The sequence below is a fragment of the Megascapheus bottae genome, chromosome 12 (genome assembly GCF_031878675.1).
Source record: "Megascapheus bottae isolate mThoBot1 chromosome 12, mThoBot2.hap1, whole genome shotgun sequence".
Lineage (NCBI taxonomy): Eukaryota > Metazoa > Chordata > Mammalia > Rodentia > Geomyidae > Megascapheus > Megascapheus bottae.
This window is the reverse complement of record NC_143520.1, coordinates 36,686,369-36,700,410: the sequence shown is the minus strand read 5'-3', so window position 1 is coordinate 36,700,410 and position 14,042 is coordinate 36,686,369. Positions and strand designations below refer to the sequence as shown.

At 34.4% G+C, this 14,042-nt stretch overlaps 1 protein-coding gene across 1 annotated transcript in view; it reads right to left on the bottom strand.

The window, feature by feature from the left end:
• Lrp1b (LDL receptor related protein 1B) overlaps positions 1–14,042 on the bottom strand; it is a 1,652,823-nt gene that overhangs the window by 160,237 nt on the left and 1,478,544 nt on the right. The window contains exon 67 of the mRNA XM_090342868.1: positions 2,667–2,783. Coding sequence (XP_090198994.1) covers positions 2,667–2,783 — 117 coding nt within the window. The remainder of the gene's footprint in view (positions 1–2,666; positions 2,784–14,042) is intronic.

Here is a 14,042-nt window from a genome sequence, read left to right as displayed (position 1 = left end):
GGAATTTTTTTGACATAATCTAAAGAAGGAAATCTATTAAATCTTATTCATAAATCAAGAAATCCCTAAATGATTTTAAAATAGGTAGCCGTGTTCTTTATGCTTAATTTGCAATTCCTGGTAAAGTATTGTCCTCTTAACAAAACTAATAAGTACTTCCATGTATTTATGAACTATATTATCAACAATGTTTATACATATAAATTTAAGCATTATTCATCTAATGCATGTGAAGATGTATAGTTGGGCAGTAGTTTTTATATGTAAATATAAACATATACATATAGTATATGCATACAATAGCTGTATCAGATGAGTAATTGTAACTGTCTATGATATTTTAATAAAAAACACTGTTTTATATTTTTTCAACATACACCTATATTATTATATTACTCTTCCCTTTGCAACTATTATTTATTTTTCATTGACAGTTTTGTCCAAAATAGAGCTATTGGTATTTTTGATATTTAAAATTTCTAATTACTTTTCACCTTTCCAAGGAATATCTTCAAATTTCAGAGCTTGAAAGGCATCTCAACAATATAGATGCCTAAAATCTTCCTTTCTCTTACAGACTCTTCCTTGTTTAACATATCAATTTAATTTAACACCCATTCTCACTCTTGTCTGACATGTTTCACATATTAACAGACTCATACCCTGTACATACATGCCTTTTAGTTTTCCATGTCACAACTGTTACATAGATCATTTTATCACTATTATTCCTCCTCTGCAATTTCATCATATCACTTGTCTCAGGCAACAAGCTCAGAATGAATAGAAATGAAGAGAAGCATACATAAATGCCTACTTGATGCTGCAATGCTTGATATTGCAGGTATTTCCCTTGCTTTTTCTTAAGAGTTGTGTGGATACAATGATTTATCAGTTTCCTCTGAGACAAGCGAGAGTTCATGTTCTTTTTCCACACATTCTTGTTCCAGAGACTGATTTCAGATGTCAGCACAGTGAAGCTCAGCCACTTAGGAAACTTCAGTAGACTGAATCAGACTCCCTCAACCTTTCACTCTTATTATAGTTGAAGTCTAACTTCTTGTATGTTTTCTACTACTCACTTGAATAAAAGTTCACCCAGAATAAGTGTTCAGTATCTCAATCTTATAAATTCTCTGCTGTTGTCAATATTCATCTCAACTTGAACATACATAGAAAAATACTAACTATACAAAACTAGGTTTCTCAGATATTTATTTTTGAGCTCTGCTATAGAAATAAACTTTATATCTGATTGTGTCTCTTGGGAACTTCTTCAATTACTACCACTCTCATTTTTATCAAATTTGCATTTAATCAATGGAAAATGGAAAAACTTGTGTCAAAGTTTTATTCAATTGCTAATTACAGGCATGTAAAAATTGAATGGCTTTCTGTTACATTTTTCATCTTTCTAAAACTATAATGAGTTGGAAGATACCTGTGTTAAAAGACCCATGAAAAGATTGCACAGTCTTACTTTTCTATTACCCAGACATTTCATACTTCATGTGTTTACTTCTCAAATATATGTCAGATTAATGAGGCAAAGTTATAGCTGGGTGAAGGTGGCTACGGCTGTTGTCCTAGCTACTCAGGAGAGAGATCTGAAGATCTTAGTTTCAAAATATCCCAGCAAGGGGTAGAGTACTAGCTTTATGCACAAAAAGAAGGTGATGACACTCCCCAGGCCTAAAGTCCAAGCTCCATGATGATAAACACAAAACAATTTAGAATGTTATTGAACACATTAATTAAGTTGAATACAAAAGAGATTTATTATGACTCACTCAGTCAACTATGTGCTTTACTATAGTTTAATGCTTTGGATATTTAATCCTTTACCTCCTGGAAAATAAATACTCTTAGTCCAATGAGATGTTAAGAACAGATGTTATTGTTATAAATCTGCAACAAATCCTTTTAGCAAACAACAAAAATAACTTTAGCAAATATAATTTGATTATCTCAATTCAAGCAGGATTATATATTTCTGTTTCACTGCAATGTATAAAATTAAAAATAAGAAATTAATTTCAGAACATAGACATTCTCTTCCAGTTTTACATAGTGCTATTCATTTTTAGGAGATAAAAATTTTACATAGTTATTGGTTTTAATTTATTATTCAAAATGCAAGAGTCAGATGATAATGGTGTTATTCTATTTTCATAAGGGGAAAAAGCATTTTGAATATATATGCTGTTCACCACTCCAGAGGGAATAAATGATAATTCACTGAAAGATGCTCTTGGGTGAATTTGTAGTGCAAAAAGATTTGAAACTGAAACGAAATGAATACCATCCATTAAAGAATGAGATGTTTTGTGCTGTCTCCACATCATTCAGCTCATTGTATGAGCTTGCATCGAGGGCTTTCTTCATTGCATACTAATGGGTTGCATTAACCTCATGATACTTTCCTAGCAGTTCTGAAAACTGAAAGAAAATAACTCCCATGGTGAACATTTCAATAATTCTACCCTTTAAGATTCAGGTCAATTTAGTTCTGAATATTTGTGTCCAAATGTGAATATACGTATAAAAATGTGAGCTACAGGACAGAGAAGTGATATTTTTTTTTATTTTAACTGAAATAAAAATTGCCATCCTGCTTATAAAATGGGTTGTCAAGCCTACAAGGTTATTAGGCAAGTGTTACTCACTGCAATTTTCTTCATCAGAATTATCACTACAGTCATTCTGGCTATCACACCGCCAGTGATCTGGAATACAGTTGTTATTTTTACACTGGAATTCATGAGGTCCACAAGTCTTTTTATCTGTAATGGGAAAGAAAATCAGAGTTTGCATCATTGATTCTATCAGGCCAACCCCTATAAAATCCTAATTTTTCCAATTTATCTGTGGTATATAACATTTCCTGAGATTTTAGTGGAATTACTTGAAGAGAATTCTTAGGGAAACTGAAGTAAGTGATGAGAGAAAAATATTCTGTTTTCTTTTATACTGTTATGGGTCTTGCATTTATCTCAGGCTAATTAGAAAGCAACTGATACCTAAGTGAAAACAAAATAATGAGTCATCAATTATAAAGTATCAAATGCTTCCCAGGTATCATCCAATTCTGTAGCCTGTCATTAGCCATTTATGGTATTTTTCCATAAAGTTACAAGAAGAATTTATTATCAGTTAAATTCTCAGTTGTTCATTTTAAGAGCTTTCTAAGAAACTTTCACTCATATCTACTTATTGTTAGGTATTCTTCATAAATCCTAGATAGATCAATTGACAAGCTCATAGGTAATAATTATTGAGTTAACTTACCTAACCTGTTTAGGATAATAAGGGCTTCAGATTCACATATTTTTCAGATTTTATAATATGTACCTACCTACAATGAAATACCTTCAGAATGGGAACAAATATAAACAAAAAATAATTTACATCATAAATACATGAGGAATCTTATACCGTATTTTATTTCGCCTAGGTTTGAGATTTACATACTAAGGTAATATTTGCAAGAAGTATTAATATTTTATAGTCAATAAAAAAGAAAATCTACACTTAGAAATTGATACATTTTTCTGCACACCCAAGTGTGTTTTATTACTGATTTAGTAAGTTTCACAACAAAGCTAACTTTTTCCATATGAGCCAGAATTGAAATGCTTGCAATAAAATGTTATTTAAAATTTAAGTCATAACATTCTGAATTTCTAAAGTGTTATACACAACATAAGCAAATCAATTAATATAATTCAACACAACAACAGGAGCAGGGACAACAATCACATGATTGTCTCAATAGATGCAGAAAGGGCATTTGACAAGATCCAACACCCATCTATGTTAAAAGCTCTGGAAAAACTAGGAATCCAAGGAACATTCCTCAATATAAAAAAAGGCTGTGTATGACAAACCCACAGCTAGTATTATACTTAATGGCGAAAAGCTAAAGCCATTCCGTCTAAAATCAGGAACAAGACAAGGTTGCCAACTCTCTCCACTCCTCTTTAACATAGTACTAGAATTCCTACCCAGTGCAATAAGGCGAGAAGCAAGCATAAAGGGAGAGAGGAAATAAAACTTTCCCTCTATTTGCAGATGACATGATCCTGTATTTAAGGAATCCTATAGACTCTACTCCCAAGCTCCTTGAGCTGATTCAAAACTTTGGAAGGATAGCAGGCTATAAAATTAACCCTCAAAAATCAACTGCCTTCCTCTAAGCCAACAGTGAGAAGACTGAGGCAACAATCAGGAAAGCAACTCTGTTTGCAATAGCCTCAAAGAAAATAAAGTACCTAGGAATTAACTTAACTAAGAATGTAAAGGACCATTTTGGTGAAAACTTTAAAACCCTGAAAAAGGAAATTAAAGCAGAACTGAGGAAATGGAAAAACCTCCCATGCTCCTGGATTGGAAGAATCAATATCGTGAAAATGACAATCTTGCCAAGGGCTATCTACAAATTCAATGCAATACCCACCAACATCCCAATGTCATTCTTTAAAGAAATAGAAGAGGCAATCCAAAATTTCATATGGAATAATAAAAGACCCCGTATGGCAAAAACACTTCTTAGCAGAAAGAACAGCGCTGGAGGAATTTCAATTCCAAACTTTAGACTCTATTACAGAGCTATAATTCTCAAAACAGCTTGGTACTGGCACAAAAACAGGCCTGAAGACCAATGGAACAGAACTGAAGACCCAGATATTAAACCACAGACCTATGGCCACCTAATCTTTGACAAGGGAGCCAAAAAAATAGAATGGAATAAAGATAGCCTCTTCAACAAGTGATGCTAGAAGAACTGGTTAAGCACATGCAGAAAACTAAAGTTGGATCCTTCTTTGTCACCCTGTACTAGAATTAACTCCAAATAGATCAAAGACCTGGAGGTAAAAGCTGACACTCTGAAAACTTTACAAGAAGGAATAGGAGATACACTAGACCTCCTTGGCACAGGTTGAAATTTTTTTAACAAGGACCAAGAATCACAACAAATCAGAGAAAGGCTGGATAAATGGGACTGCACTAAACTGCAGAGCTTTTGTATGGCAAAGGACATAGCTAATAAACTAATTAGGAAGCCTACAGAGTGGGAGAATATCTTCACTAACCATACAACAGACAAAGGCCTCACATCTAAAATATATCAACAGCTCAAAAAATTGAATCACTCCAAAACTAATATCCAAAGTAACAACCATCCCATTAAAAGATGGGCCAAAGACTTACAGAGTCTTCTCTGAAGAAGAAACAAAAATGGTCTATAGACACATGAAGAAATGCTCAACATCTCTGGTCATAAAATAAATGCAAATCAAAACAACTCTAAGATTTCACCTCACTCCAGTTGGAATGGCCAGGATCAAGAAAACTAATAATAGCACATGCTGGAGGGGATGAGGCCAGGAGGGATCACTACTACTCTGTTGGTGGGAGTGCAAACTTGTTCAACCACTATGGAAAGCAGTATGGCAGTTCCTCAAAAGACTAAACATAGAGCTCCCCTATGACCCAGCAATTCCACTACTTGGCATTTACCCAATCATCCAGATACAAAGACATACTAAATCCACCAGCACAACAATGTTCATTGCAGCACTATTTACCATAGCAAAGATATGGAACCAACCTAGATGTCCTTCAATTGATGAGTGGATCAACAAGATGTGGTACTTATACACAACAGAATTCTATGCTGCTATCAGAAAGAATGACAATGCCCCATTTGTTAGGAAATGGAAAGACTTAGAAAAAAATCATATTAAGTGAAGTAAGCCAGACTCAAAGGAACTTAGGCTCAATGGTTTCCCTCATTTGTCATAATCAGTAGAAATCTTGGGATCTCCTAGCAGAGATTTGCAATAGAGCAAAACCTTGATACCAAAAACCATATAGTAGGACGCTAAATGAAAGGATCTCTAGGATATAGAAACATAAGCCATATAATGAATGATTGTTGTTCTTAAGGTACTATGTTATCTCTCATCTCTTTTGCTGTCCCTTGGTTATCTCATATTGTTACAGTATCTCCCTTTGTTACCTGATATATAGGATATATCTGTATTTGGTTATCTGAAATTGGATAGGGAAGGGGGGAAAACAAGATGAGGGGTTGGGATTAGGGGGAGGGAAATGAGGACCAAGACATGTGAAAGGGTATCAATGTGTGGGAATTAATGCACCATCTATCTGACAAATATCATGTAACCTTTCTATTAATTACAATAAAAATATATGAAAAAATAAACTGTAATTATGTATAGTTTATGATAGTGCTTCTAATAGATGCATGCATGTAAGTCCCTAGGGAATTTTGCTATGTTGGAAATTGAGATTTCATAGTAAGAGATTTCATAGATACAGATACTGAAAGCTGAATAATGATAATATTGACCATGATCTATGAAGTACATTGAGAAAAAGGATCCAAATGATTATATTATGATCTTTATCCAATAGAATACCAAGAAGGTTACAATAGATCTACAACCCAACCATGTTTATTGTTACACTTTTCATCATTGTCATGATATAGTATCATCATAAATGTCCCTAAATGGATGAATGCATCAAGAAAATGGGATAATTTCACCTATTAGAAAGCATCATACTAAAGCATTTGTAAGAAAATGGAGACTTGGGAAAAAGTATATAAAGTAAAGTAGGCCAGAGCCAGAAATATAAAAAGTTCTCTTATTTGTGGCAGCTAAACTGTACCTATAAAACTAGAAGTAAACATGCTGGGTGGGATTTAAGTAGTTACAAATAAACTAACTGAAATATAATAGACTATGGAGAAATCAAATAGAATTTTTAAAGAAAGACTAGGTCAAATCCCACCAAAGGAAGTGCCATTAAAGGGTTACATGCAAGAAGGTGGAGGTGGCACCAAAGAGAAAGGGAGAGAGCTAAACAAATAAACTGGGATATGGGGGAGTGAAGACAATAATTCACTAAAACCACAAAATTAAGAAAAGTAAGGGAAGTGATGGATCGTAACAGGGTAAGAATATTGATGAGATAATGCTGATCAAAATACATTCTATATGTAATCTCCTATGTAAAATAACACCTTCTTTGTACAACTATTTAAAGGTAACAAAAATAGTAAGAAACCTGTAAATATCAATACACTAATTACTTTGCATTTCCTTCACATATGTGTAAATCCATTCCTCATTAGCCACTTTATAGATTACCAGTGAAGTGTTTAAAATCTTAGAGTTTTTTTTCTTTTCTTCTTTTTTTATTGGCGGGGTAATGTATAGAGGGGTTACAGATATATTTGCCAGATAGTAGGTACATTGCTTCTCACACATTGATACACCTTCTAGTGTTTTTGTCCCCATTTCCCTACCTCCACCTCATAATTATATTAAAAAAAAAAAACTTTTCCCTCATCCATATCCAGACTATGTAAGCATATTTGAGGGTCCCAGTTTTCAACCAAACTTGGAAAATATCTATGAAATAGTTATCTCAAATTAATCATCATAAAGGGAGGCATACCTGGATTGGAAGAATCAACATTGTGAAATGACAATCTTGCCAAGAGCTATCTACAAATTCAATGCAATACCCATCAATATCCCAATGTCATTCTTTAAAGAAATAGAAGAGGCAATCCAAAATTTCATATTGAATAATAAAAGACCCCATATAGCAAAAACACTTCTTAGCAGAAAGAACAGTGCTGGAGGAATTTCAATTCCAAACTTTAGACTCTATTACAGAGATATAATTATCAAAACAGCTTGGTACTGGCACAGGAACAGGCCTGAAGACCAATGGAATAGAACTGAGGACCCGGATATTAAACCACAGACCTATGGCCACCTAAAAAAATAGAATGGAAGAAAGACAGCCTCTTCGACAAGTTGTGCTGGCAGAACTGGTTAAGCACCTGCAGAAAACTAAAGTTGGATCCTTCTTTGTCACCTTGCACTAGAATTAACTCCAAATGGATCAAAGACCTGGAGGTAAAAGCTGACACACTGAAAACTTTACAGGAAGGAATAGGAGATACACTAGGCCTCCTTGGCACAGGTGGAAACTTTCTTAATAAGGACCAAGAATCACAACAAATCAGAGAAAGGCTGGATAAGTGGGACTGCATTAAACTGCAGAGCTTTTGTATGGCAAACTAATCAGTAACTAATAGTAAACTAATCAGGAAGCCTACAGAGTGGGAGAAGATCTTCACCAACCAAACAACGGACAAAGGCCTCATATCTAAATTATATCAACAACTCAAAAAATTGAATCACTCCAAAACCAACCTCCAAAGTAACAACCATCCCATTAAAAAATGGGCCAAAGTCTTAAAGAGAGTCTTCTCTGAAGAAGAAACAAAAATGGCCTATAGACACATGAAGAAATGCTCAACATCTCTGGTCATAAAAGAAATGCAAATCAAAACAACTCTAAGATTCCACCTCACTCCAGTTAGAATGGCCAGGATCAAGAAAACGAATAACAACAGATGCTATAGGGGATGTGGCCAGGAGGGATCACTACTACACTGTTGGTGTGAGTGCAAACTCGTTCAACCATTATGGAAAGCAGTGTGGCAGAGCCTCAAAAGGCTAAACATAGAACTCCCCTATGACCCAGCAATTCCACTACTTGGCATTTACCCAACCATCCAGAAACAAGGACATACTAAATCCACTAGCACAACTATGTTCATTGCAGCACTATTCACCATAGCAAAGATATGGAACCAACCTAGATGTCCCTCAGTTGATGAGTGGATCAACAAGTTGTAGTATTTGTACACAATGGAATTCTATGCTGCTGTCAGAAAGAATGGCATCACTCCATTTGTTACTAAATGGAAAGACTTAGAAAAAATCTTATTAAGTAAAGTAAGCCAGACTCAAAGGAACTTAGGCTCAATGGTTTCCCTCATTCGTCATAATCAGTACAAACCTTGGGCTCTACTAGCAGAGATCTGCAATAGAGCAAAATCTTGATACATAAGGCCATATAATGTGAAGCTAATTGAAAGGACCTCCAGGATATTGAAACAAAAGCCATATAATGAATGATTGTTTTCCTTAATGTACTATGTTCTCTCTCATCTCCTTTGCTGTCCCTTGGTTTTCTCATGTTGGTATAGTATCTCACTTTGTTATCTGATATATTGAATGTATTTGTATTTGGATATTTGAAATTTGATAGGGAAGGGGGGAAAACCAAGATGGGTGGGGGGTGCGGGGGGGGAGGGAAAGGGGTACCAAGACATGTGAAAGGGTATCAATGTATGTGAATTAATGCACCTTCTATCTGGCAAATATCATGTAACCCTTTTACTAATTATAATAATAAAAAAAATACAAGGAGGCATATAACTATGGCTCAGAGTGCAGGGTTGGGAGAAACCTAAGTGACATCTTACAAGCCCTGTGTTCCAGCCCAGTGGTTGCAAATAAACAGGAAAAACAAAAAAAACAAATAAAGACATGAACAACATACCATTTAACAAAGTCAAATACAGTAATAATATAGTTTTTTTGATTGAGGAAATAAGTTATTTGATTGTAGTTGGTATTCTCTATTTTAAAATGCATCATTGATAATTGATGCTCAAATAAGACAAGGAAAGCAAAAGTGAATTTGTTATAACTATAAAGATTAATTAGTTAAATATATGGAGGAATAATTCCAGCTCCTGGCTATGAATTTTCATAAAGATGATCAGTTTGAACTCCAATATATTCTTAGCAAGTACTATTAACATCTAATTAAATAACAGAAAAATAAGTAATGAAACTCTGAGTACATTCTTCAATTAAACACAAATGTGGTTAGCAGGCAAAGAGGAATTTTTACTAAACTCTTAGTGTAGAAACCTTTTAATAATAGAATTGTTGTAATATTTCGAATACAGCTTTATTTAAATATTGCTTAAATTTCTCTCTTATCTTCCTCCTGCTGTTCTGTTTTTTTGTGGAGCACGTCACATCAGGGAAATGGAAACCTATGCTGTAGAAAAGGAGGCCTAACTTCCTGGCCCAGCCCTCATTTCCTGGTCTTGGGACTGCACCTGGCTGAGATGGTGCCAGCCACTTGGTTAGAAGGTGTGGCTGTGGTTTGTGATGTGAAGTAAGGCCACCTTTGGGAAAGGCCCTGAACCCTTCTGCCTTCTCAGACAGCACATGATTCCCCTTCTTTACCTATAGTGGGAGTAAACACTTGTAACTCCCCCTCCCTGCCCACCTTTGTGCTGATAGGCTCCTGCATCCTATATTAGCTAAATGTACTTCCTCTATAAATGAGCTCCTGCCTTGACAGGTCTCCCTGAGGGGTCTGATTGTCATCCAGTGAGGGAGGGCTGGATGCCAGCAGTCAGTCAGCCCTCTCCTTTCTCTGAGTAAATAAAATTAGGCAAAAAGAATCTAATTAAAATTTTCAAAATTTAGGAAAGACTAGGATAAAAGTACATATATAAAAATTTAATTTATAATATTAGCAACAAGTGCAAATAAAACAAAAAGGATAACCAGGAATAAATATCTACTTTTGCATAAATCTAATGAAAATTCTGTAAGATCTTAATACTGGAAATTACAATAAGCATTGCTGTAAGAAATTTAATAATTCAGGCTGGGAGTGTGTAAGAATTTGAATTCAGGCTGAGAGTGTTGCCTAGTAGTAGAGTTCTTTCCTAGTATGCAGAAAGTACCACAAACAGAAAAAAACAGAAGTACTGCTGTGGCTCAAGTGGTAAAGCACTAGCCTTGAGAAAGCTCAAGGTCTCAGGCTCTGAGTTAAACCCCAAGACTGGCAAAAAAAAAATGAATATTTCCTAAGAAAGGTGGAGATAATGCTCTAAACTTTGAGCAATCATCATAAAATCTGTGATGTTATTGGTTATGTACATGATACAGAATTATGAACAAAGATTATAAACAAAGATTATAACAAATATTGATTATATACAAAGATTGTTAAGAATTACTCTAAAGTTACAACATTAAGTGGAATAGTATTGAATAAAATGATTCCAAAAATTTAATCAAGCCTTAAATGATTTTGACAAAAGCGCTTAGATAATTTTACCAAACAAATGAAATTCTTCTTAACGAATATTATCAGAACAAATGATTTTTATATAACAAATCTGCCCCTTCTTAACTCACACATAAATGAAATAACTGATCTAACAGAAAACTTCTAGAATTTAGAAAAATATTATCACAGACTTAGAATGGTCACGATATCTTGGATAGATCTCAAAAATAATTAACAAAAGAATAATAGTGAATGAGATGTCAGCAAAATCAAATATTGTGTGCCTTTAAAACTACCATTAGGAAAGTGAACAGATAAATAGTATTTAGAAAAAGGGCATAACGAGCAAGATTTAGGTTCTAAGTGTTTAAAAAAATCTTAAACATACTACCAAATGTAGGAAAAACATACCACCAAGTGTAGGAATTTCACAAAAGAATATACTAAATAACGAATAACAATTATAAATCTTTCCCAGATAATTCAAATAAAAAATTATAAAGAGGTAGGACTGAATATTCAAAGAAACCACACCAAGGTATTATCAAAGACATACCTTATCCAGAGAAGTCTCATTCCATTATACATGAATTCACCATGGTACTTGGAAATTTTATCTTGAGATATTTACCTCAAGTAAAAATATTTATCAAAAAATAATCTATACCTAGAAGGGCAGGGAAGAGGGCAGCCATTTGTGCACTGGACTATGTGGAAAATGACCTATACAATTTGTGTATGGGGGATGGGAGAGAAAAATTGGGAGAAAACAAGGAAGGGACAACATTGTCCCAAAAGAAATGTACCCTTTACCTGACTTATGTAAGGATAACCCCTCTGTACGTCAGTAAACAATAAAATTGAAAAAATAAACAATAAAAATTATCTATAGACTGCCTTTATTATACTGAGGAAACGAAATGCAAATCAAAACAACTCTAACATTTCACCTCACTCCAGTTAGAATGGCCAGTATCAAGAAAATTAATAACAACAGATGCTAGATGGCCAGGAGGGATCACTACTACACTGCTGGTGGGAGTGCAAACTTGTTCAACCACTATGGAAAGCAGTATGGCAGTTCCTCAAAAAACTAAAATAGAGCTCCATTATGACCCAGCAATTCCACTACTTGGCATTTACCCACCCATCCAGAAACAAGGGCATACTAAATCCAATAGCACAACAATGTTCATTGCAGCACTATTTACCATAGCAAAGATATGGAACCGACCCAGATGTCCCTCAGTTGATGAGTGGATCAACAAGATGTGGTATTTATACACAATGAAATTCTATGCTGCTGTAAGAAAGAATGACATCTCCCCATTTGTAAGGAAATGCAAAGACTTAGAAAAAATCATATTAAGTGAAGTAAGCCAGACTCAAAAGAACATAGGCTCAATGGTTTCCCTCATTTGCCATAATCAGTAGAAACCTTGGACTCTTCTAGCAGAGATTTGCAATAGAGCAAAACCTAGATACGTAAGGCCATAGAGTAGGACGCTAAATGAAAGGACCTCTAGGATATAGAAACAAAAGCCATATGAGTGATTGTTGTCCTTAATGTACTATGTTATCTCTAATCTCTTTTGCTGTCCCTTGGTTATCTTATATTGTTACAGTGTCTTACTTTGTTATCTGATATATCGGATATATCTGTATTTGGTTATTGAATTTGAAAGGGGGGAAAACTAGATGAGGGTGGAGGTGGGGGGGAAGGAAATGGGGATCAAGACATGAGAAAGGGTATCAATGTATGTGAAGTAATGCACCTTCCATCTGGCGAATGTAATGTAACCCTTCTATTAATTACAATAAAAATATATGAAAAAATTATGTATAATAATGCACTCATGAACATCATTAAATATAATTAACTATGAAAACAATGCAAATGGACTGCATTTGTACAATTTATAATTACTCAGTTACAAAAAGATGAATACTTAAAAGATTGAATGAATTTCATCATTTAGCACCTGCATAGTCAAATGTTCCATTAAGTACATCTTAACAGTTTTTTTTTTAATTTAGGACCTCAGATATTTAAGTATTCTATGCCAAGTACAACATGCTAAAGAAACAACAGAATGACCAGATTTGGTTGCACATCTCTGAAATTGTTGTTTTAGGCCAATCTGGGGTACATAAAAAGAAGTATCTTCAATAAATTATACTCAAGGGAATATTTACATGACATTTGTAGTTATTCTGCAGGCCAATGAGAAGTACAACATAAAAGTATTAGATAAAGTATATGATACATAGCATCTTGCACTGGGCCAGGTGAATTTGACATTGAATTACAACATGCTCTTTAAATTGATTGAGAAAAAATACATAAAGTCACATCTCTACACCAGGGAAAGAATTATATACAATGGAAATATTTTGCTACAGGTGGATAGCTGTTATGATTATTTAAGAAATATAAATTCTATATTAATATATATTTTTCCTCCAAGAGTATGGATGGAAGTTCAGGTCACATGTACAGAACTTTTCTAGATTTTGAATTCTCCCTCTAAACTTTTCCCCAAATCTCCATTCATATTCTATATGTGGTTTTCTCACCTGTCTCCCATAACACATCTCAGTGGTTAAAAATCATTCACCGATTAAATCCCACTATAGGAAGAACCAAGGGATAGGATGACTTATTCTGGAAAGAGAAATGTGAAGCACTGCTTCTAAGAAGAAAGGTAACAAGGGAGACCAGAGATGGGCAATTAAGATCCTCTGTCCATAACTTAGCAAGAACAATCGATAAAGCCTTTGGAAATAATTCTTCTTAATATTTAAGTGTATTTTTTTTTCTATCTGCACAATTACAAGTATTATAACTTCAAGTCACCATTTTACTTTTTTTTTTTTTTGCCAGTCCTGGCTTGTATTCAGGGCCTGAGCACTGTCCTTGGGCTTTCTCAAGGCTAGAGTTCTACCACTTGAACCACAGCACCACTTCTGGCTTTTTCTAAATATTGGTACTGAGTAATCAAACCCCCGTCTTTGTGCATGTTAGACAAGAACTCTACCACTAG